General features: G+C 37.6%; 1 protein-coding gene and 1 non-coding gene across 2 annotated transcripts in view; both read right to left on the bottom strand.

Moving 5' to 3' along the window:
* Nucleotides 1-24,594, bottom strand: part of SCFD2 (sec1 family domain containing 2) — a 391,932-nt gene that overhangs the window by 320,459 nt on the left and 46,879 nt on the right. The window contains exons 3-4 of the mRNA XM_065878015.1: nucleotides 23,922-24,049; nucleotides 1,594-1,769 (exon numbers count right to left, since the gene is read on the bottom strand). Of these exons, the coding sequence (XP_065734087.1) occupies nucleotides 1,594-1,769; nucleotides 23,922-24,049 (304 nt within the window). The remainder of the gene's footprint in view (nucleotides 1-1,593; nucleotides 1,770-23,921; nucleotides 24,050-24,594) is intronic.
* TRNAK-UUU (transfer RNA lysine (anticodon UUU)) lies at nucleotides 16,838-16,910 on the bottom strand. Its single transcript has one exon. It is a non-coding gene; the product is annotated as a tRNA-Lys (tRNA).

Here is a 24,594-nt window from a genome sequence, read left to right as displayed (position 1 = left end):
TGCAAATTTATACAAAGATAGTATTGACCCATTATAAAAAAATGTTTAAATTTGATAATACTGAGTGCTGGACACTATGCTGGGAAACAAACTGTCATCCAGTCCTAGCAGAAGGGTCAACTAGTTCAACGTCTTTGATGATCAGTTTGGTGATATTTAGTAAACTCAACAATATGCATGGTCAACAAAATAACAATCCTCTCCAAGGTATATGCCCTAGAGACACTCTCTCACATGTGGACCAGAAGACAAGTTCCAGGATATTCATCTCATTCTTTCAAACCACACACACACACACACACACACACACACACACACACACACACAAATATGGAACAGTCTAATTATACATCAATATGGGTTCCATAAATTGAATATTTATACAATTAAATCTATACATGTCAATTTGGATTATCTTAAAACAGAAGGCTGAGAGGGAAGAGCAGGTTGTTTAGGGATACTTATAATGTGATATCACTTACATAAAAAGTAAAACCTGTAGCATAATACTCTGTATTATTCATGGAAAAATAAATATTTAATAAACATATAGAAACAAGGAATCAAGCTTGTGATTACCTCTGGGAAAGGAAAAAGGAGAATCAGAGCAGAAAAAGGGTATAGTATCAGAGATGCTTCAACTTTATGTCTAGTTTTATTTCTTTAATGAAAAAGGATATAAAGTAAACATAAAAAACTAGTAAATTATATTGAATCTATGTGTAAGGTACATAAATATTTGTCATATTATTTTATGTGTTTGAAATACTATATAATTTTTTTAAATACATCTTCTTAAAAGTTTCCCATATATTTTATCAATAGTGAAAAGGTCCTACTCCACATACATCTCTCTTCATGAAAATTACAAATGAGGACTTCCCTGGTGGTCCAGGGGTTACGACTCCACCCTCCCAATGCAGGGGGCCCCGGTTCGATCCCTGGTCAGGAAACTAGACCCCACATGCCGCAACTAAGATCCCGCATGCTGCAACTAAAAAAAGATCCCGCACGACACAACTAAAGATCCCGCATGTGGCAAGGAAGATCCCATGTGCCACAACTAAGTCCCAGAGCATCCAAATAAATAAATAAATAAATAAGCTAATACTTTAAAAAAAAAAGAAAATTACAAATGGAGTTTGCCTCCCTTTCGTCTATTATAAGCATCATTTTAAGCCACATGCTATATGTTGTTTAAGGATTAGAAAGTAGTGTCAGAAGAAATGTAAACAGTAGCAATATTCTACAGGAAAAGTAGCAAGGATTAAATAAAGATGCCATGAAGATCAAGAAAGGCCCAAATGGCATAAAACTGAAAAGAGATCTTCGAACTTTAGTCAAATACTCAAAAAACATTCTAAAGTATTGAATGAGAAGCCAAAGACGTTACTGTCAAAAAAAAAAAAAAAAAGTAGATACAGAAAAAAACTGCTACTTGAATTTTAAATTGGGGGCACTTAAGAAAATATGATATAGGGCATATGTCAACAATATGATTTATTGCTAAGATTATAATAAATATCAAAGTTTTTCCCTGGAATTAAAAACTTTAAATTATTAATATCCCAAGAAGCTCCCAGAGCAACATACCTGGAGAAGGAGTCTTTCAAAAGCCAGAAAGTTGTCCCACTTGGCAGTCTGCGGGTGTTTCAGAGTTTGAACAGTGGCCAGCCCAAGCTGTAGGAGCCCACAGTGATTCCCTAGAGCTTTGAGGTTGTTCTTGAAGAGATGAATATAGGACGTGAGCTGTCCTGGAGTGACTCTCCCTGGAAAAACATACAATTTATCAGTGTACCCTCTTCTGGGAGTGGTAAAAATAATGAAGAGAATGCCATTAATAATACTACTGCAGGGCTTCCCTGGTGGCCCAGTGGTTAAGAATCCACCTGCCAATGCAGGGGACACGGGTTCGATCCCTGGTCTGGGAAGATCCCACATGCCGCAGAGCAACTGAGCCCGTGCACCACAACTACCGAGCCTGTGCTCTAGAGCCCGCGAGCCACAACTACTGAAGCCCGCATGCCTAGAGCCCATGCTCCACTACAAGATAAGCCACCGCAATGAGAAGCCCACGCACTGCAATGAAGAGTAGCCCCCGCTCACCACAACTAGAGAAAGCTTGCGCGCAGCAACAAAGACCCAACGCAGCCAAAAATAAATAGATAAATAAATAAATAAAATAAAAAATACTATTGCCTTACATCAGCACAAAACTTCAGAGTAAACTGCAAGCTTGCCTAAGCTACTGTGACTCTTAAAACATGGTGACAACAGCAAAGTTGAAACTATTAACTGCGTTTTGCAAGCAAGAAAACACGTTAAGTGATCTTGCCAAAGCCATATTGCTAGTAGAATTCATTTCATAATTCTGAAATACCCCATAAATAAGTTATCAAATAAAGTCATACGAATAAATATTTCTTGAACTCAACATGGAGTACCCCTCCAAGACAAATGATATAGCCATCTAAGAGGCAAAAAAGCAAGGTTTCTAATTGTGTGCGTATGTCTATAAAGGAGAAATCTGTTATGACTATAGCTAAAACTTTATCACTGATATCCGTGGGTTCCTGACAATATTCATGAGCATAAAAGCTAGCTGTTTATGGAACAAAAATGTATGGAGAACTAGAGTGGCAAAAACCCTGGAAGATGAGATATCAGAAGAAATGGTTTGGTATGGGTGACACAGTACATTTACTACGATGGTCACCTCTATCTAGAACGAGACCCCCACTTCACAGAAGACTGGAGTACCAAAAACAAACAACAAACAAACAAAAACAAACAAACAAAAACAAACAAAAAACCACCTGTTGAAGATTCACTCTTTCAGAGCTTCTAAGTCCAACTTTTGCCTATAGCAGTCCTTCCATTTAGTCGCTTCCCACTCTAATACGTCAAATTTCACTCCTGCCATTCATCAATGCTATGGACGGAACTCCTGAACACCACAGATTCTCCTCATTGGGCAAGAAGATGGCAATGGGGCCAAACATAGATGCAAGTCAAGTAATTCTTTCCTTTACATCTTACCTACACCCTGTTTGTGGTTTACTCTCTGATGCCTGAAATCCCAGTTTGTTTGTTATGTCTAGTTTGTTAATATTTGGCAATGAGACCACCTGTATTTATTTAGCACTTTATCGTTTACACAGTGCAAGTATGTCCTCTTGATTTTCACAGCAACTCTACGGAGTAGCAAATAAGTGAGAGTTCAGTGTCTTACATGGTGCTAAATGGCATCTGTCAATTAATGGTTTTGCTACAGACTATAATACACAAAAAATAAAGACCTTAAAAAAAAATAAATAAAGACCTTGTTTCAAGCAACTTATAAGCCTGCAACATATTCTATCTTTTCATTACGTATTTTGAAGAGATTAAGGATTTTGAAGTGCCTTATTACCTGTTTATCAGGGCGAGCATGTAAAGAATAAAAACAGTGGGAATGATGAGCAGGGAGCTGAGTGTCACTAGTTTCTTTGGTCCCTCGGCAAAGCATTGTTCATTCCCGATTCTCAAGCAGCAAGCTAATGATTTGCTTGCTTAAGTACTAATAGAGAAGAGCCTCATTAACCCTTTCTCTGCTCGGTTTTGAGTCAAGTTGATTAAGGTATAATTTACATACAGTAAAATTCATCCTTTTCTGGTTCAGGGTGTTCTCAAATCAGTTCTATGAATTTTGACAAATGCATGTAGTTGGGTAAGCACTGTCACAAACAAAATATAGATTATTTCCATTACTCCAAAAAGTTCCCCCTTTGTAGTCAATTCTCTTTTCCCACCCCCAGCCCTTGGTGAACACTTATCTGCATTTATCTGGCTTCTGTCCCATAGTTTTGCCTTTCCAGAATGTTCTATAAATGGAATCATATAGTATGTAGCCTTTTGAGTCTGGCTTCTTTCACTTTAGCATAAGGTATTTGATGTTCATTCATGTTGTTGCTTATATAGGTAGTTTGCACCGTTTTCTTGCTGAGTAGTAATCCATTGTATGAATGTGCCATGGTTTGTTTAGCCATTTATCCATTCACCGGTTAATGATCATTTGAGTTTTTTTCCAATTTTTAGAAATTACAATTATTTATGCTGAGCATCTTTTCATGTGTTTTTTGGCCATCTGTATGTCTTCTTTGGAGAAATGTGTATTTAGGTCTTCCACCCATTTTTTGATTGGGCTGTTTTTTTGATACTGAACTGCATAAGCTGCTTGTATATTTTGGAGATTAATCCTTTGTCAGTTGCTTCGTTTGCAAATATTTTCTTCCATTCTGAGGGCTGTCTTTTCGTCTTGTTTATGGTTTCCTTTGCTGTGCAAAAGCTTTGAAGTTTCATTAGGTCCCATTTGTTTATTTTTGTTTTTATTTCCATTACTCTAAGAGGTGGGTCAAAAAAAGATCTTGCTGCAATTTATGTCAAAGAGTGTTCTTCCTATGTTTTCCTCTAAGAGTTTCACAGTGTCTGGCTTTACATTTAGGTCTTAAATCCATTATGAGTTTATTCTTGTGTATGGTGTTAGGAAGTGTTCTAATTTCATTCTTTTACATGTAGCTGTCCAGTTTTCCCAGCACCACTTATTAAAGAGGCTGTCTTTTCTCCACTGTATATTTTTGCCTCCTTTGTCATAGATTAGGTGGCCATAGGCGCGTGGGTTTATCTCTGGGCTTTCTATCCTGTACAAATCAAAACTACAATGAGGTATCACCTCACACTGGTAAGAATGGCCATCATCAAAAAATCTACAAACAATAAATGCTGGCGAGGGTGTGGAGAAAAGGGAACCTTCTTACACTGTTGGTGGGAAAGTAAACTGAGACAGCCACTATGCAAAACAGTATGGAGGTTCCTTAAAAAACTAAAAATAGAACTACCATATGACCCAGCAATCCCACTACTTGCTATATACCCAGAGAAAACCATAATTCAAAAAGACACATGCACCCCAATGTTCATAGCAGCACTATTTACAATGGCCAGGACATGGAAGCAACTGAAATGTCCATCAACAGAGGAACGGATAAAGAAGATGTGGTACATATATACAATGGAATACTACTCAGCCATAAAAAGGAACGAAATTGGGTCATCTGTAGAGATGTGGATGGACCTAGGAAGTATCATAGAGTGAAGTAAATCAGAAAGAGAAAAACAAATATCGCATATTAACACATATATGTGGAATCTAGAAAAATGGTATAGATGACCTTATTAGCAAAGCAGAAATAGACACAAAGACATAGAGTACAAACGTATGGATACCAAGAGGGAAAGGGGTGGGGTGGGAGAAATTGGGAGATTGGGATTGACACATATACACTATTGATACTATGTATAAAATAGACAACAAAGGGGAACATACTGTATAGCACAGGGAACTCTGCTTAATGCACTGTGGTGTCCTAAATGGGAGGGAAATAAAACGGAGGGGCTATATGTATATGTATGGCAGATTCATTTTGCTGTGCAGTAGAAGCTAACACAACATTGTAAAGCAACTATACTTAAATAAAAATTTAAAAAATAAATAGAAATAAATTGAAAAAGATTCACAAATCAAAGTCCACCAACATTTTCCAAAAAAAAAGAAAGAAATTGTGAATAAAGCCTTCACAAACATCTTTGTTTTTTTTATGTGTGTATGTGTCTGTGGACATATGGTTTCATTTTTCTTAAGTAAATTTCTAGGGTTGTTGGGTCATATGCTAAGTGTACGGTTAACTTTATAAGAAACCGACAAACTAAGTTCCAAAGTGAGCTGTCCCACCAGCAACAAATGAGATTTCTATTGCCTCACATCCTCACTAGCACTTGGTATTGCCAGTTATTTTGGTTTTAGCCATTCTTTTAGGTATGTAGCAACAACTCACTGTGGTTTTAATTTGTATTTTTCTAATGACTAATAATGTTGGTCTTTTCAAGTGCTTATTTGCCACCCTATATCTTTTCTGGTGAAGTTTGTCTGTTCAAATCTTTTGCTCATTTTTATTAGGTCGTTTATTTTCTTCCTGTTGAGTTGTGAGTGTCATTAAGTTTTATCAATCCATTGGCTCAACATATATTTCTGTGCCAGGGACTGTTCTTACTGCTAAGAATAAACCCATGAACAAATCAGACAAAAATCTGTCCTCATGGCCAACAAATAAAGAAGGCAAATGATTCCTGGATGCTCTCCTAATTAATTCAGCTCATTACATCTCATTCTCTTCTTAGGAGATGGGGATCTTTTGTGCAGATGATTAATATATTTACACAAAAACATCTTGACATATTAAATATTAACATTAAATATATGAAAACAAATTTTCACATGAAATGTGTTCAAATCTAACATTGCCATGAGCTCCATTTATTTGTTTATACACTGTGCTGCAGGTGACGCAGTGTGGTCCCTGGACACACAGAGCTTTGTGTATCAAGAGAGAAAGTCATAGAACAATTATACAAACAACTGCTTAATCATTATTGTGCTAAGGCAAAAACTAAAATGTCCTGAAACCATGAAAGGCTCTATGTGATATGTAATTGCCTACCTCTCCAACCTTATCTCCTGGACTGAAGGAGGAGGAATTTAAAAGGCTCAGAATAGGGCTTCCCTGGTGGCGCAGTGGATGAGAGTCCACCTGCCGATGCAGGAGACGCGGGTTTGTGCCCTGGTCCGGGAAGATCCCACATGCCGCGGAGCGGCTGGGCCCGTGAGCCATGGCCGCTGAGCCTGCATGTCTGGAGCCTGTGCTCCACAACAGGAGAGGCCACAACAGTGAGAGGCCTGTGTACCGCAAAAAATAAATAAATAAATATTTTTTAAGAAAGGCTCAGAATACAATCCATTCATAACATAACTGTGTTTTAGAGAGACCTCAAGAAATGGAAATCATCCAAGAAAGTCACCAGGTCTGTTTAGATTTCGACTGCAATAACCATATGTTCAATTTAAAGATAAGAATGTCTTCAATTCAGGGACCTCTCTGGTGGCGCAGTGGTTAAGAATCCGCCTGCCAATGCAGAGGACTTGGGTTTGAGCCCTGGTCCGGGAAGATCCCACATGTCGTGGAGCAACTAAGCCTGTGCACCACAACTACTGAGCCTATGCTCTAGAGCTCACGAGCCACAACTACTGAGCCCACATGCCACAACTACTGAAGACTGCATGCCCTAGGGCCCGTGCTCCACAACAAGAGAAGCCACCCAATGAGAAGTCCATGCACTGCAACGAGGAGTAGCCCCCGCTCGCCACAACTAGAGGAAGTCAGCGCAGCAACGAAGACCCAACACAGCCAATAAGTAAATAAATAAATAAATATTTTTAAAAAAAAGAATGTCTTCAATTCAGAAACATAGTTATTAAACTTTTTATACAGTTAGCAATTTCCTAGCTCAGACTTGGACTCAGTGACCATATTTACATAACACTGCCTTCCCACATAAGGCATGAGATCCAAAGGAACAAATGGATATATTTCGTAACAGGAAATGCCAACAGAACACTACCTTGTGAATCAGCAATTATTCACTTTGCTGCTCCATTCTGTTCCCCTCTGTATACCTTTTGCTGCTCCATTCTGTTCCCCTGTGTATACCTTTTTCTTACACACACAAGCCATTAACACTTCCTTATATGTGTCATGAAAGCAGGGTGTTTTTTTGGTAAAAATTCATAACATGTTAATTGGAATTTAGTAAAAGAGTACTTCACACAAATGCTTTAAAATATAGGCTAGTGACATTTTTAAAATATAAATTTAATCACAATCTTACATAAAACAAGTCAAAATCAACTGACTGACTACCAAAAATGCTATACTGTGAGGCTAACAACTTGAGAAAGCTTCTCAGTTCATATCAACTAAAACTGCAAGCAACTAGAACCAGGTGTTGAAAAAGTAATAGAACATTTATTCACATCTCATATTACCAAGAAAAACCAAAAACACTTGTCACGCAGATTTACATGGTGATTTTAAAATGTCAACCCAAGAAGGCTTTGCAACACATTTTTTTAAAGTCCTAAAAACAAGGGCTATTTTATATCAAAACTGCGTAATACATAGCAACTCTTTGAAAAGGGACAATTTTGAAATTTGAAAAATAGCTTTCAAGTAAGAAAATCTATTAGGCTTTCTTTTTCTTTTTTATAGTTTTTAAGGAAGTGAAATGGGCTTCTGATTTCAATTTAGTTAAGAAACAAACACAAAACTTTAACAACCATCAGTTCTATGTATATTTTGAAACTCATTGAAATAGAATTATCTCTTGGGAGAAAGGGGACATATCTGGAAAATAAAAGGATTTAATATATTTATATTGTCTGTGATCCTTACAATATTGAATTCCACTGTATTCAAATCAATTATGGAACTTACTCTTCCATTTATTATATACATTTGATAAACTATAACTTTCTGAACCTGTTTTGTGACTTGGTAAGATATATTTAAAATATCTACACATATATGATGCTTTGTTGATTTTCTTTAAAAAAAAAAAGTATTCTGTCAGTGCTAGATTTGATTTAATCCCCAAATTGTGTCTTAATGGTAGAAAGTAACCATCTTTCTACTGGTGGTAGACTCTCAACCACTGCGCCACCAGGGAAGCCCCATTGCATGTTTTTTATTCATCATTGTCCTGAAAACACGAATGAAAACCCAGTGTGTGAAATGTGAATAAACAAAGTTATGGTTTTTTGGGAGGGGCTTTGTTTTATGTTTTTTAATAAATTTATTTATTTTTGGCTGCATTGGGTCTTCCCTGCTGTGCGCAGGCAGGCTTTCTCTAGTTGCAGCAAGCGGGGGCTACTCTTCGTTGCGGTGCACGGGCTTCTCATTGCGGTGGCTTCTCTTGTTGTGGAGCACAGGCTCTAGGCACATGGGCTTCAGTAGTGTGGCACATGGGCTCTAGAGCGCAGGCTCAGTAGTTGTGGCGCATGGGCTTAGTTGCTCCGCGGCATGTGGGATCTTCCCGGACCAGGGATCGAACCCATGTCCCCTGCATTGGCAGGAGGATTCTTAACCACTGCATCACAAGGGAAGTCCTCAAAGTTATGTTTTAAGACATGTATTTCCAGAAATCAAATATCAGCATTTCATTTTTCTCCTTTTTAATCATTTCCTAATATAATAAAGGCAAAGTATATTAAAATATTTAAATATAACATTCTGTTAAAACTCTGGTTTATTAACTCACACATAATTGGCAAACATGAATAATTTTAATATTACACAAAAATATCTATTCATTTGTCATTTTTTCTCATTTTAACATTTTGTGCCGCCAAATAAGAGCAGCTGAACACAAAATAAACAAACATAGCTGAACTCTGCAAGCCACAAGAGGAGCTGAGCACTGATTACATTCCTAGTTCTTCTTGGCTCTGTTCGGCCACGTGCACTGTCTTGGAAGTGCTTCCTGTTTGGTTCTCCCTGACCTTTAGTGCATTTTGCCTTTGCCTCCATACCAAACAGCCTCAGCCCCTCTTTACATTACCTTCCAGTGAGCTACCTTCAACTCTTTTGTTCACATAAAGTCCCATATATGCAGTAACGTTTCTTTATCTATAGTCTTTATCTATAGAAATTTGGCCAATCTTTTTAACTGTGCTAGTATTTTTATCGTTTACTTTAGTGCTCTAATTATAAATTTGTATGGATTTTTGAATGGGCCTCTGCTAGTGATTTTTGTTTGTTTGTTTGTTTGCGGTACACGGGCCTCTCACTGTTGTGGCCTCTTCTGTTGCAGAGCACAGGCTCTGGACGCGCCGGCTCAGCGGCCATGGCTCACGGGCCCAGCCGCTCTGCGGCATGTGGGATCTTCCTGGACCGGGGCACGAACCCGTGTCCCCTGCATCAGCAGGCGGACTCTCAACCACTGCTCCACCAGGGAAGCCCTGCTAGTGTTATTTATTTTATCACGAGCCCTGATAACTAGTATGTGATTTTGCAAAACAAGTTTTCCAAGAATGCGTGTAAATTATAGCAAAAGCACTTATACTAATATGTAGACAATGGTGGCAACTCTACTAATATTAAACTGTTGGTTGGTGGGCAGCACTGTCAGGGAAAATTTCAAATGTTAATTCAACAGTTGGCATAAGAGAGCCAGAATCTTGTGTACAAAAGATGGTTTCGGAGTTTTGTAAATAATGTACGAAAGGTTCAGAGGGTAGCATGAACACATCGGTTTAAATCCTCTTCTCATTTCATCAGAAAGACAAAAAGGAATTAAAAAGGGAAAGGAACACACAACAAAGAGATCGTGAGATAGTCCATAAGCAGACAAGACTTCAAGCACTTTTCCTCCCCATTTGCTGGTTATCTTTGTAACTTACATTACATACTTAAACTTTCTTCTTTGTTCTGTCAACTACAGATGGTATGCTATGGCTTTTCGTCTTCTAAGCAGAGGATATTAGTTCCCCTTACCCTTTCCTCTACTTCGTATTTCCCCCTTTCATCTTCCAACTCATCTGTACTTTTATTTTCATCCGGTCAAGATTGATAGCATTTATATTTTGTTTTGTAACCATAATTTAGTCTAATGTGCTTTTTCTATAGCATGATTAGAAACTTCAAAATTAGTCAGTAGTGTTTGTATCATTATAAACTATGTAACTATTAATGACAGACCCAATGTACAAGCTATGATTACATTTCCTTATGCATAGAATACACTTGGGTCCTAGAATGCGTATGGGCTTTTTCTGAGGGGGCAGGGGACGAGCATTCCCTGCTTTAATCAAAGTTGTAAACTCTCCTAATTTCTAATACACTGTCTTATCTTTGAAGTCCGTGTTGTGTTGTGCTGTTTTTTTTTAAATCGAGGTATAGTTGATTTGTGGGGTTTTTTGGTTTGTTTTTTTTTCCCCTCCCTGAATACTTTACTACCAAACTCCTTCATTCCCCTGTTCCATCATGGGCAGATTGTTCTTTAGGCCTTTTTGCACAGTCAGCAGCCTGGAACGCCTTTTATTGCTCTCCTCTATTGGAACACCGCTTCCCTAAATCCCTGATTTTTCTTTCTTGCTATACTGCCTTGTTTTGCTGGACACCCTCAAGTAACTTCCTCGGAAAAGATGTGTGGAAAGCAAAGTTCTCTTATCTCTGAAAAGGCTTTTTCTTGCCCTCAAAGTTTAATAACGGTTTATCTGGATCTACAATTCTAGGTTGAAAATAATGCATTGCTTCATTATCTTCTGGCTCAGCGTTGCTCATAAGAAATGTGTGCTAGTCTCATTCTTGTTCCTTTGTAGATAAGCTTCTTTTTTCCATCTTGAGGTCCATAGGATCCTCTCATTCTCCTGTAACTCTGAGGAGTCACAGTGATTGTGTCTAGTTTAGAGGGTTTTTATTCTTTCCACTTGCTTTTCAGTTAAGCCTATTCTATATACTTGATATGTCTTTCTTCACATCTGGGAAAGTCTTACATTCTTTCTTTGCTAGCTTCCTGTCCTCTGCTTTCTCTCTCTTTCTGAAACTTCTAATAGTTCTTGGATCTCCTGACTTGGTTCTCTATATCTTTTATCTTTGGTATCATATTTTCAATGTCCTGCTCTTTCTACATTTTAGGAAATTTTCTTGATTTATCTTTAAACTTTGGCTGAATTTTATTTTTACAATAATATCCGTATTTCTAAGAGCTTCTTTTTTAACAAGAGCTTTATGAGCTTTAACTCACATACCATAAAATTCACCCTTAAAATGTACAATTCACTGATTTTTACTATATTCACAGTTGTGCCACCATCACCACTATATAATTTGAGAACATTTTCATCATCTCAAGAAGAGAGACTACATTCAAATTTCCCCAGTTATGAAAAAGATATACAGCTATAAATCCATACATATTAGAATACAGCCTGAATAAAATTTTCAGTTGGGAGATATAACTGTACTTAGTTATACTAGGAAACTGAGAAATAGCAGAAATGAGAACATTAGGTAATTACAGCTATAAGAGAATTCTGGCTTTTTTATATGTAATAATACTATGGTCATGCACTGAAAAAAATTTTTTAATTGAAGTAACAGAGGAATAGAAGAGTACTAAATCATGCAGCAAAACAAACAGTAAAAATAAACTTCCTCCCCTCACCCCCCCACCAAAGGCTTTGCCTAGAATATGTGACAAGGCACTGCAGCAAAGAGGGGCCATCTGCCCAGAAGCTACAACCAACTTCAGACTCAGAAGCCTCAGGTATAATGGAGGTGAAAAGTGAGGGGTATAGCATAAAGTAAAGCTTACACATCTTAAGTATGTAGTTCTGTTCACTGTTACACACACATCTACCCACGTAACCACCACCCAGATCAAGGTATGGAATATGTCCAGAACTCTGGAAGATTCCGTCAATACCTACCTAGTCAATAAGCTCACAACAGCAAACTATTACTTTTAACTCTCTCAACACAACTCACTTTTTTGTCTGCTTTTGAACGTCATAATAAACAGAATTATACAGATATACTATTTTGTACCTAGCTTTTTTAAATTCAACATCATCCAAAATCTCAATCTTTTTTTTTTCTCACTGTGTTTTATTGTTCTATATGACTATAGTAGTTTCTCTATCCATTCTACTTTGAAGGATCTTTAGGTTTTATAGTTCGGGGCCATTATAAATAATGATGCTATGAACGTTCTACTACATACCTTTTGGTAGACTCATCTCCATTGGATACATGCCCAGGTGTGAAACCACTGGATCAGTGTACACTTATCTAAAGTTGATACTGCCAAATAGTTTTCCATGGTTGTATCAATATAACCACACATTTTAAATATGATCAAACTTAACATAATTTTTAAAGTATACATACAATGTTTAAAACCTCGCACAACTGTATAATTAAGTTTCCTTCATGGTATTTTACGCTGGGTAGCCAAAACTCTAATAAGAGAGAGAGGAAACCACATTGCCATACTCTTAGTATGCACCTTTATTTTATTTTTCTCATTGTTTGTTTACTTGCTTATTTACTTACTTTCTTACCTAATTACATACAAAAGGCCTGGAAGGCAAGATACTGATTTCAGAGCAAAGGTTACATTGAAGAGTAAGATGATAGGGAGGGGGGATAGACAATTACTTTTTATTTTACTAATGCTATGATATGAATTTTAAAGACTATTTTACTTTTTAAATAGTCTCTTGGTTCTGATATAAAATAATGTCTGTTTCATGTGAAAGGAACAGACCAGTATTTTTCTCTGGGGAATCTGAGTCTATTACTATCACTGATTTGTACAATGGATGAAGCATGGGCTTTCAACAGAAAAAGAAATATAAGAGTAATAATAACTGTCGGTTTCCCACCTCTACTGAGGTCAAAGGACAAAGAAATATGGTTAACATGCAGGTGGAGAAATTTAAGTCAGACATGAGAAAAAAATTCCACGATCGTGATGACTATTAGGCACTGAAACAGGTTATTAACGGGGGGGAAGAGGGAAGACAGTATAAATCTTCTTCCGTAGGGATTTGAAGGGCAGTATATACAGCCATCTGTATAGTGAAACTTGGATAAAACCCAGCTGGGAATTGATGTCCATTTTTTTAACACTATGAATACTGAAGAAGGATTTCCTAGGATATCCTTTAAACAGTATATGTTTCTTGTTACACAAATTTTTGAGCTCTGTAGTATTACATAGACAGAATAAGGAAGTAATGTGAAAAGATCATTTTAATTACATGAATCAATTCAATCAAATGGATCCAAAATTGAGAAATCTATTGCAAGATATGTTTTCAGGATAGTACAGAATAAAGTATAACTGCTGCAAGACCATAGGTCACAAATAGAAAATAAACAGCTCTCCCTGAAATTTTTACAAAGACAGTGAAATATAAAACCACCAGAAACACTTAGGGTTTGGCTTTCTTTGGAAATGCAGCCTTCCTGAGGCTAAGTTAAACACTGCATCAGTGTTTATAAACTCAGCAGAGAGCACAGAAAGGAACAGATAGATTACCCCTGTTACCTAAGGGGCAGATTACCAGCCTGCCAGGTAAGGAGCCTTTCCATGGTGGGTCTACCCTGACTTGGAAAGAATAGCCTCCAAGTAAAGCAACTCCCACCCCACAGCAATGGATCTTCCCTTGGGGTTTTTAAACTCCTAGCCCATATTCTCATATGTTGAGGATCCCTTCTGTTGAGAAAATATAAAGATTAATAAGAGGAGGAGGAGAAAAAATGAAGAAAAAGATGCACCAATTAAAGTTATAAATATAGAGCCAGAGGGCAGATGCTTGAAGATGGGATATTAGAAATTCAGATTCCCATTTTGTGGATGGGGAAACAGAGAAACAGAGGCAATTCAGGTTCTGTTTTAGGTGATGAAGTGTAAGAAAGAAATATGTGCTTAGTGACCTTAAGGCTTTCGGGCACTATTAATCATTAATTCAATAAAAACTCTTTCTGTCTCTTTCTCTAGATTCTCTCTCTTCTTCACGCCCCTAAATGGATGTGTTCCTTACGACTCTGCCTTCAACCCTCTCTCACTCATTCTACTTTCTTTTCCTAGATGATCACCCTTACGTTACACTTCCTTTAGAAATTCACTACTTAGGCTCCAACATAATCACTAGGTAACTAAATCCCCAATCTCCACTTTCACTTCTGGAAATCATTACTCTAGTCACATGTTTTCCAACTAAGATGATCAGGAAGCAATCATCCAGGCAATGTAATTCCACCCCTAAATCTGGTAGAATACTCTTCATATGCAATTGTATGACCATTGGTCATTATTTTTATAATGTCTTTTATCTGCCCAGGAGACAGTAAATAATTTTATCATGCCATATCCTCCTTTTACAGAACACGCTAAATTTCACAAACATGTATATGTTACATAATGAATCATCTCATCTAATTGTCAGGTTAGCAGACAATAGAATCCCCATTTTGAAGACAGGAAAACAGATTCAGAAAAGTTAATTAACTTGTTCATTTGAAAATAAGACAGTATTTTTTCATGTTTCCTATCCCCTACAAGGACCTAATTATATACTATGAACACATAATAAATACCTTTAAAATGAATGAGAACAATTGTCTATTACGCCTAAATCTGGATAATGTATAGAAAAAATTTCAATGAGTTTTCCCCCTTCTACTGATTCCAATGATCTCTAGAAAACTGTGCTAATCTTGGACCCCGGAGAATATGACACCCTTTTAAATAATGGTTCTCGAAGGTGTTCCATGGACCCCTGGGTCCTTGAGGCACTTTCAGGTAGTCAGAAAAGTCAGAACTATTTTCATACTAATACAAAGATGCTACTTGATTTTGTTACTATCCTGTGTTTGCATTGATGGTACAAAAACAGTGGTGGGTAAAAGTGCCAGTGCCTTAGCACCAATCAAGGCAGTGGTACCAAATTATACAAGTAGTCAGTTTCACTTTCAGAATGGCCATGATGAAAAAGCAAATGTTACTAATTTTATCAAAACTCAACCCTTAAGAAACCATCAATATTTTGTGTAAAGAAATGGGAAATATACAAAAAGCACTTCTGGGGCAACCAAAGTATCAGTGCAACCATTGCCTCAAGGAAAAGCACTGATGTGATTACTTGAGTTGTGAACTGCTGTTCACACTGTTTTAATGGCATAAAATTTTTACCGAAAAGACAACTGAAAAAGTATGGTTCTTCACACATTTTTTCCAACAAGTAAATGAAGTGAGTCTGTCACTTCAACGAAAATAATTAACAGTTTGTATTGTCAATATTGAAACTCAAGTTTTCATGTGAAATTATAATTTTGGAAGACTTGTATCTGCCCCTATATCTTTATATTCCTAATACTTAAAGATTTTCTAATGATATCAGTGGTGATATTGATAAATGTGGCTTTGTTATATTGTATATGTCAACATTTCAAAAATCTGCATAACTTAAAGAACCAATATTGCCCAAGTGATAATGTACAATGCTATAAAATAATATGTGCATAAAAGAGCCACTCAGGGCTTCTCCGGTGGTGCAGTGGTTGAGAGTCCGCCTGCCGATGCAGGGGACGCGGGTTCGTGCCCCGGTCCGGGAAGATCCCACATGCCGCGGAGAGGCTGGGCCTGTGAGCCATGGCCGCTGAGCCTGCCCGTCCAGAGCCTGTGCTCCGCAACGGGAAAGGCCACAACAGAGAGAGGCTCGCGTATTGCATAAAAAATTTTTTAAAAAAAAGAGCCACTCAAAGTGCAAGGGACACCAATGGGTTTTAATGTACCAGAGTATGGAAAATTCAGCGATATGGTTTCATATTCCACATTGCAATTAACCTGTAAGAAATTACCTCTTGTAAACCTGGTGTAGTATCAAAGAATATCTGCAATTTTCTGGAAAGTTATTAAAATACTCCTCCCTTTTTCAACTACGTATCTTTGTAAGGTCAGCTTTTCTTTATATACTTTATCCAAAATAATGTATCACAACAGATTGAATGAAGAAGCAGATATGAGAATACAGCTGTCTTCTATTAAGCCAGACGTTAGAGATGTGCAAAAATGTAAAGTGGTACTACTCTTTTCCCTACATTATTTTATTTGAGAAAATATAGTCATTTTTCACAAAAATATGTTACATTAACATGTAATAGTTTTATTATAATATTTTTATATTAATTAATAAATATTTTAAAAATTTTCCCTGCTTGAATTCCTGACGTGATATTTTCTTTCTGTCTATCTCACGTGTATCAACAGATATACTCCACATAAACAAAAGCTCTTGGTGTCCACATAGTTTCTTTTTTTGTTGTTCATAGGTTGTTGTGAACCTCAATAGCTTTTTTTTTTTTTTGGTCACACCACATGGCTTGCAGGATCTTAGTTCCCTGACCAGGGATTGAACCTGGGCCCCCAGCAGTAAAAGTGCTGAGTCCTAACCACTGGACCACCAGGGAATTCCCCTCAATAGCTTTTAACAATGTAAAGGGGTTCTGAGACCAAAAAGTTTTGAGAACTGATGTTCTAAATCAGTGTCACTCTTGGATTCCATAGGAGGGAGATAGAAAAAGCAATCCATTAAATAAATACATAACAAATACCAACTGACAGTATTAATTCAAGAATTTATTTATTCATTCCATAAACACTTACTGAGTATATAGTAACTTTAAGGTCTTGTGTTAGGTGTGGACAATACTAAGAAGCACAGATAAGAATTCTCAGGCCCAACTACTCAGGGTCTGGTGGTAACTGCTATAATAGAAGTATGAACAAAAACAGTACCGATAGGGATAGAAGATGTCATCTTTTAGAAAGAATGACAGGAGATGCGAGATATGATGGGGAAAATGTTGGGGGAGAATTTTAAAAGCCTGAAGGATGAAATGAGCATTCTTTTTTTGGAGGGAGGCGAGAAGCAGGGTAAGGCTTTAAGATCAGTAGCAATTATTAACCAAGTATCCATGTGCAAGGCACAACAGGGGATACAAAAATATCTACAGTCTTCCAGGAAACTAGAATTAAGGAAAAAAAGCATAAAACAATTATCAGAAAGAGGAAGATAACCAGAAGAGCAGAGTGACATGCAGACCAAGGGAAGAGCATCAAGAAAGAAGACATGATCAGATGCTACAACACATCAGGAGGAACAAGAAATATCATAAAGGAAAGTTGTAAATAGAAATATTAATGCATGTAACTGAAAGTAGAAATACACATTGTCCCTCTACTACTCATTCACTCGCATCAGGCAATCCATTCATTCGAGCAGCAAGTACTAAGCCACACACTATACACCAAGCCAAACAGCCAATGGAGAATATGAAATGGACACTGTCTAGCAAAGTTTTGGATCCACACACATTTAACTATTTTGCACTGTGGTAAGTGCTAAGACAGAGCACTAAGAGAAATAAGAGAAAGAGCTGTGGGTCCTCAGAAGCCAGAGCAATTAATATAGCTTGCTGAGGAGGGTGTAGGAAGAAGGTTAAAGGGGAATTAGATATGGTTCCACAGAGAAAGTGACATTTGTACTAGATCATGAAAAATAAGGTGGGTTTGACAGGAAAGTGTTTGTGTGTGTGTGTGTATGCGTGTGTGCACAAGCACGTAGTGTAAAGTGAGTGGTTATATCAGTCAAGGTCTCAGCAGGAAAAAGACGGCACTCTAACAGGAAGAATAAGGCTAACGTAACAACAGGAATGTCTAACAAGTTAGGCTAAGGGAAATCAGGAGTGTTAAGGAAAACCAACAAGGGAAGGGTAGAAGGAAGCAACCAATTGCATCCTGGCAGGGATGAAGCCAGGCAAACAATACCCTAACCATACCCTCCCCCCACCCTCTAAATCTCCTGCCCATGCCTCCCATTGGCTAAACCGAACTGAGAGGCCAAGGGCAGAAGAGCGTGCTGAGGCAGTCCATAACGGTTAGCCTCCAGAAGCACAGGTAGAGAAGGGCGGAGGAAACCTGGAGGGACAATCAAACGAGAATATTTCAGGCGAAAACAACAAAGACATGGATCTACAGAAGTTCCTGCTGAGGAATGCGGAGTAGGGAGGTAAAGCAATTTGAGTGGATGGGTGAAGCATGAGGCGAGAAGTCAGAAATATTTCTATAAATAGCATGCTAAGGCGTTGGGACACTATCTTCAGGCAATGGGGAACCATCAAAGGGTTTTAGACAGAGGAATGGCACAACCGTATCTGTGTCTGTGGCTCTGTAGCCGCTCCCCCCCCCCCCCACCCCCAGTAGTTTGATTCCTGATACAGAAGTCAGACAGACCTGGGTTGTATCCTGGCTGGGCCCAGGTAGAAGGTAGAAAATACACCAGTTATTTGAGCAGAGAAAATTTAACATACAGAATTGTCAACTGGGTAACTGAAAGGTAAACGAGAACTCCAAGGTATCATGCAGGCAGCAACTGTTGGAAGGAGCTACCACCAGTAGGATGGAAGAAACACAGAGGCTGGAATTATACCTCTTGAGAACAGAGTGCTACTTGGCTAGGCTGGTACCTCTGAGGAGGGGGTGCCATGAAGCTGGTTCTGCAAGTACTGGAAGAACCGCAAACTGGATTCAGTTGCTCCCACAGGAAGGACCTGTCACTGCTGGGGTGAAGAAGTGTTGCTGGCATGACACTGACAAGCAGAAGCAGAATCCACAGGCAGCAGGGGGAAAGAGGCAAGTTGCTTCTTCCCCTTCCAGCCTTGCAGTTTCCCTCTGGCACCCCTCATCAGTGTAGCCCACCAGGAAGCCAGCTGAAGAGAAGAATGCGGTCTGCACAGTGCCAGCCCCAGCACCGCAGAGCAGAAGGGTGGGTTGAGATCTGGGGAGGGGGGAAGAGTACCAAATTGACAAGACTACTGGGAGGATTAAATGAAACAAACTATGTAAACTTGTTATAATGCCTGAAACAAAGTAGCTCTCCGATAAAAGTCAATTCCCTTCCTCATTCCCCAAACTGTGGCAAGAGCTAATACATGAAGACAAGGGTATGTGAGAGTTCAACAGTGCATGTTCCCTATGAGGCATCCAGATTTTCTTATCTCTTATCAATTACCATATATCAAATGGTACGTTAGTCTTATTAGGTTTTAACCTATCCATTTTGTAAAGTTTCACAATCTCCACACCCAGTTCACACATGCACGTACACATGGATGTGTATGCGTACATGTTCCCCTTAATCTCAAACAAAATTCTCCACAATGAATGCAAAAGATATAAATGTGATCAAAACACAGAACTGGATGAACTCAATACCAATAGTAGGAAGCAGAGTACTCTCAATAATGTTGAAAAAAGTATACATCGAATAAATCTTTAGTGTTTTGATTTAAGCTATTTTTCAAAGCCGTAAAAGTAGGAAATGATAGTGGGTGTGGCATTGGTGGGAAGCAAAAATCACTAATTTCATCTGGGACTTCATTAAGAGAAGTATGGTGTCCAAAAAGAGGCAAAGAACAACACATCTTTACTCAGCTCTGGACATCACATTTTAGGATGGACATTAACAAGCTAGAACTTTGTCAGTGGCTCAGAACTAGAAAGTGTGTCGGTTTAAAAGACTATTTCACAAATGGTTGAAAACACTCATCACATTTCATTTGGAAGAGAGACACTGATGGTGATTATGTGGAGCTAACACTCCAGTGCTGCCAAACAAGGAGAGTAAATTCAGAAGCTTCACAACGCAATGGATCAGATTATCATCTGGAAACGTAGCTCGAGAGATTTTCCTGTAAAAGTGTGACCACAGAGGCTTGGGAATCCCAAATACAGCCAAGGTGATTTGGGGGGTGAACAGAGTCAGGGAAGAGGTAATAACTAAGCTGAAAATGGAAAAACTATTTAGAATTCTGCTTAAAGAAAGAATGCGTTATCAAAAGGGAAATATTCAGCGTAAAGGCTAGAAAAGGACAACTTAAGTGGAAAGAATGAATTGGTACATTTCCAAGAAAGAAAGGGGGAAATCATCTAATTTGATTTGTTTGTTTTGATTTTACAACCCTCTTATAATATAGTTTCCCATGTAGATTTCCCCATAGATAGAATATAACTGCAGCACACCAATTCCAGTTTGCCTGAAAATCATAATCTTCACTCTGCTCAGAGCTTTCTTTCTCCTTCAAAATTCCAGGAAATAGTTTCCCCATTTTTATGGATAAATAAATTGAAATTTGCTAATAAGTAGCAGAACTGTGATTCACCTCCATGTGTAACTGACTTTGCACTCCATCACAATCAGGAGAGCCGGAAGTCCCAGAAAACAGAGAGAGATGTACAAGAAAGTGGTGACAATCTGGTAGTGAATATCGCAAAGAAATGAAGAAGAATGAGGGCTGAGAAAAACGCCCTTATATTTAGTAGCCCAGAGGACTTGTCAGCAAAAAAGTACCAGAAGCCAGACTACACTAGATTAATAAGCAAGAAAATAGTAAAGAAACAGGCGTTGAGCATAGAATACTTTTTCAAAAAATCTGGCTGCAGAACAAAGAACAGTGTCATAAAGAGATCTGTTTCACTTTAGCCCTAATAGGCTCTTTCTGCCAGCCATTAAATATAGCCACTCTGCAGAGAGCTATGGGAAAACCGGTGAAGATCCCCCAACCACAGTGTCAGTCCAGAGGAACAGATTCTCTGTAAATGGAGAGATTGAGATGGGCATCTTACTCTGTGAGTGAATATTTTGGGTCCAAACAAATGGGTTTCTTAGAGTCCATTTGTTTTTTACTTTCAGAATACATTTTCCATGATGAAAAGCCAGTGGGAAAAATACAATTCAGTTTACAATGTTTTAAAAAACCACTCTTCTGGAACATATATGTTTAGTTAACTGACAATTTAATAACAATCTCTTGGAAAGAAGGCATATGTTTATATGTGAAATGATAAAATGAATTTTTTTCTTTCTTTCGGCAATTCAACTTTTTTCCCCTAAGAGAATGATGTTTATTTCTCTTGGTGCTCATGATGTTTTAATATTAACTTACCTTTTACTGAGAAATTTTATATAATGGGATCCCTCCCAGTGATTTTAAATATAAGAAAAGTCTTCAATCTAGAATTAAAATATCTGTTTAATGTCTCAAAAATACCAGAAGCCTCTATCACAGTCAGAAAAATGTGTACTTCAGTAGAATTTACAGCAGGGGTTGAGAGAACAGTGCATAGTTTAAAGTACATTTCATAGCTTTAAATGCTGCTAGAAAAAGCATTCCAGCCATCTAGGATATCAGAGCATGATTTTTCTTTTTATAATGATAAGCAGATTTCAAATATCAATGTTTTATTATGTTTAAATTCCAGCCCTTTTCCTTACTGTTCATAGTTATGTATCTGTTGGTATATGGAAATGAGACACACCAGAAATTCTGACCAGTGATATGAAGCAGAAATGCATAGCCACAGTGTGTTATCTTTTACTAAATTATAGTTGGCACACAGATAGAATAAGATTTGGGCCAATCTTTTTGGTCCTTCTTACAACAAAGTTGGCTAACAATTGTCTGATTCTTTCCTTCTTTTTTATTTTTCCTCTCCTCACCCTCCCCCGTGTCTGGAGCTTGGGGATAAATCAAACCATCTTATCTAAAATTTTTTTGGTTGACAGAAAACTCAAATATTTAAATTGAATTCCTTATGGGGCTACCCGCTTTTTTTTTTTTCCTGGCTCTGATTATTTTTAAAAGATACAGAGCTTTAGAAATGTAAAGTGTTTTGATCTTTCAAGAGTCCTGCATTGATTGAGAAATAAAAACTGATTTATGCTCTGTGATAGCATCATAAGGTTTTATCACTGAAATGCAATATAAATTAACCTTATCACCCAGACCCTTTGCGCATTCCTACTTTTCTCTATTCATGATGTGAATTAGTCCTTATTTCAACATATTCACAGATAAGGAAATATTTTAGGTAAACATATGTTATTAATGTGTACCTATAACTGTGGAAAGAAGAGAAAAGGAAAGAAAAAAGGAAAGGAAAGGAAGAAAGAAAGAAAGAGAGAGGGGAGGGAGGGAGGAAGGAGAGAAAGATACAAGAATTATAGTCGAACGCCAGGATGATCTCAAAGAAACAACTTTATTTCTACTTCAAAACAACATGTAGGACTCTGGCCTTGGTTGTATGAAGTTAGGATAATTTTATAAATAAAAAGCATATTCTCTCACATTAGAATGTCTAGATTTGAATTCCAGTCCTACTCCTTATCAGATGTATGGGTTTGGGCAACTTAATTTTTCTCTATTCCAGCTTCTTTATTTGAAAAATGGGATACTCATAGCACCCGTCTCAGAATTACAGTGAAGATTAAATAACACATGTAAAGAGTTAGAAGAAAACCTGGCACATCATACGTGCTCAACAAATGTTAGTTATCTTCACTTTTCTTATCACCCTTCATGTTCCTTAAAGCCCTCATATGTAATCACCTAAGACACTGAAAGTTATGATTTTTGTTCATATTATGACCCTCTAATTTTTTTCCTTCTAGGTTCATCCACATTCTTTTACTTCCAAAATTTTGTTCTTCTATTTCAACTTGACAGTTTGATTTTTTTTGTACTCATTAGGAATCAAGAATTTGGGTGAGAAATCTCAGCAAGAAAAATTTACCCATCTAGTAAAATGTACTAATATCTATTGGATACCTAAGAGCAGATTATAAGAGAAACCTTATTTTTTAAATAGAGAAATAAACTTTTATAAGTTTCCAGAAATAAATTCTACCTATTAAAACCAGATTCAATATCCATATTTAAATATTTCCATACTAATAAAATTATTTAATTTAAAAAGGGTAAAACCCCAGATTCCTTTTCTCCAATAAAAACATTAGTTCTCCGACTTTTTAATCCAAAGAAAAAAGCCATTTAAAATTTAAATTCCATTGCAGCCCCATTTTTCTAATACTAAGGACAAAGCTCCATGTGAAAAAAAAAAGGAAATAAGGAAAATCAGGCATTTCATACTGTGGTGAAGAAGGGGTAACACTGATGTGACCAGACAATCGGCAGACCACTCTAAGGGTGAGAGGCCGGGACAGAACATGTCCATCTCCTCAACTGATTTGTCAGCACGGTCATTCATTCATCAAGTCTAAACTAATAAGCAATCACTTCTCCACAGTAAGTGTGGAGGTGGGGGCAGGGGTGTAGGAGTGGGACAGAATGAAGGGGAGGAAGTTCAGACCAATTTTGAGAGTTCTGGATCAAATAACTAACAACATGATGCCTTGTAAGCAAGGACTCTGTTGGCCTTCCCAAAGTTGAGTCTAAGAGCTCACGGTTGAGCCCCGAGGGCATGTGTATAAATTCCTTCCCTACTCTTTCATCAGTTTACAAATGTCTTCAATACTTTTACCTAGATGCCATGCTGGCTAGGTCGGCCCACAGATCAGAGCAGACTTAAATGAACTTCCTCAGAGCCGGCGGTCACTGTCTGTGGGTAAGAGGATAACTTACCCATACTCATCTTGATTGGCAGGTTTTCTCTGCTTGCTGCTTCCACTAGATGTCTCCGGACTTCCATCACTGCCTCTTTGTGCTTGGTGTTCAATAAGGCTTCCCACAGGGCTTTGGCTGCGGGGTCACTGCAATAAAACCACAGAAAGAGCTTTAGGGTAAATTTCTACTGGATAACGGAAAGGGCGGCGAGCAAAATAATTTCTTAAGCCTCTTTTCTGAGTACTAATGTAGTTCTTCCCACTGACAGTTTTAAGTATTAGGATTAAATAAAGAACATCTCACCCATTCTAATCAGCACAAAATATTGAGAAATTAAGGAAACAATAAAATCAAGCCACCTAAAAGGGGGGGCATGCTGTGCTATGAGAAGTATGGGAAAACTGTATGACTTTTTTTTTTGAGAATTTGCACTTAAAAGTATTTCAGAGTATAACTGAACATTGCTAGAGTAACATATAAATGTTATGTAAGCCAAAATTAAATACATGTCCAAAAATGATGTATCAATGATTACAAGCATATAAATTTCAGGTAATGTACTTGTCTGAGAAACAGAAGGCAATCAGCAATGAGAATTTCTATTCAAAAATTACTCAACAGAATTCCTAACAAGTAGATTTCCTAGTGAATGACAATCAGGAATTAGGCTGTGAAACGATGGCCTTAAGTA

This window comes from Phocoena phocoena, chromosome 5, assembly GCF_963924675.1.
Source record: "Phocoena phocoena chromosome 5, mPhoPho1.1, whole genome shotgun sequence".
NCBI classification, from domain to species: domain Eukaryota; kingdom Metazoa; phylum Chordata; class Mammalia; order Artiodactyla; family Phocoenidae; genus Phocoena; species Phocoena phocoena.
This window is presented reverse-complemented; position numbering and strand designations above follow the sequence as displayed.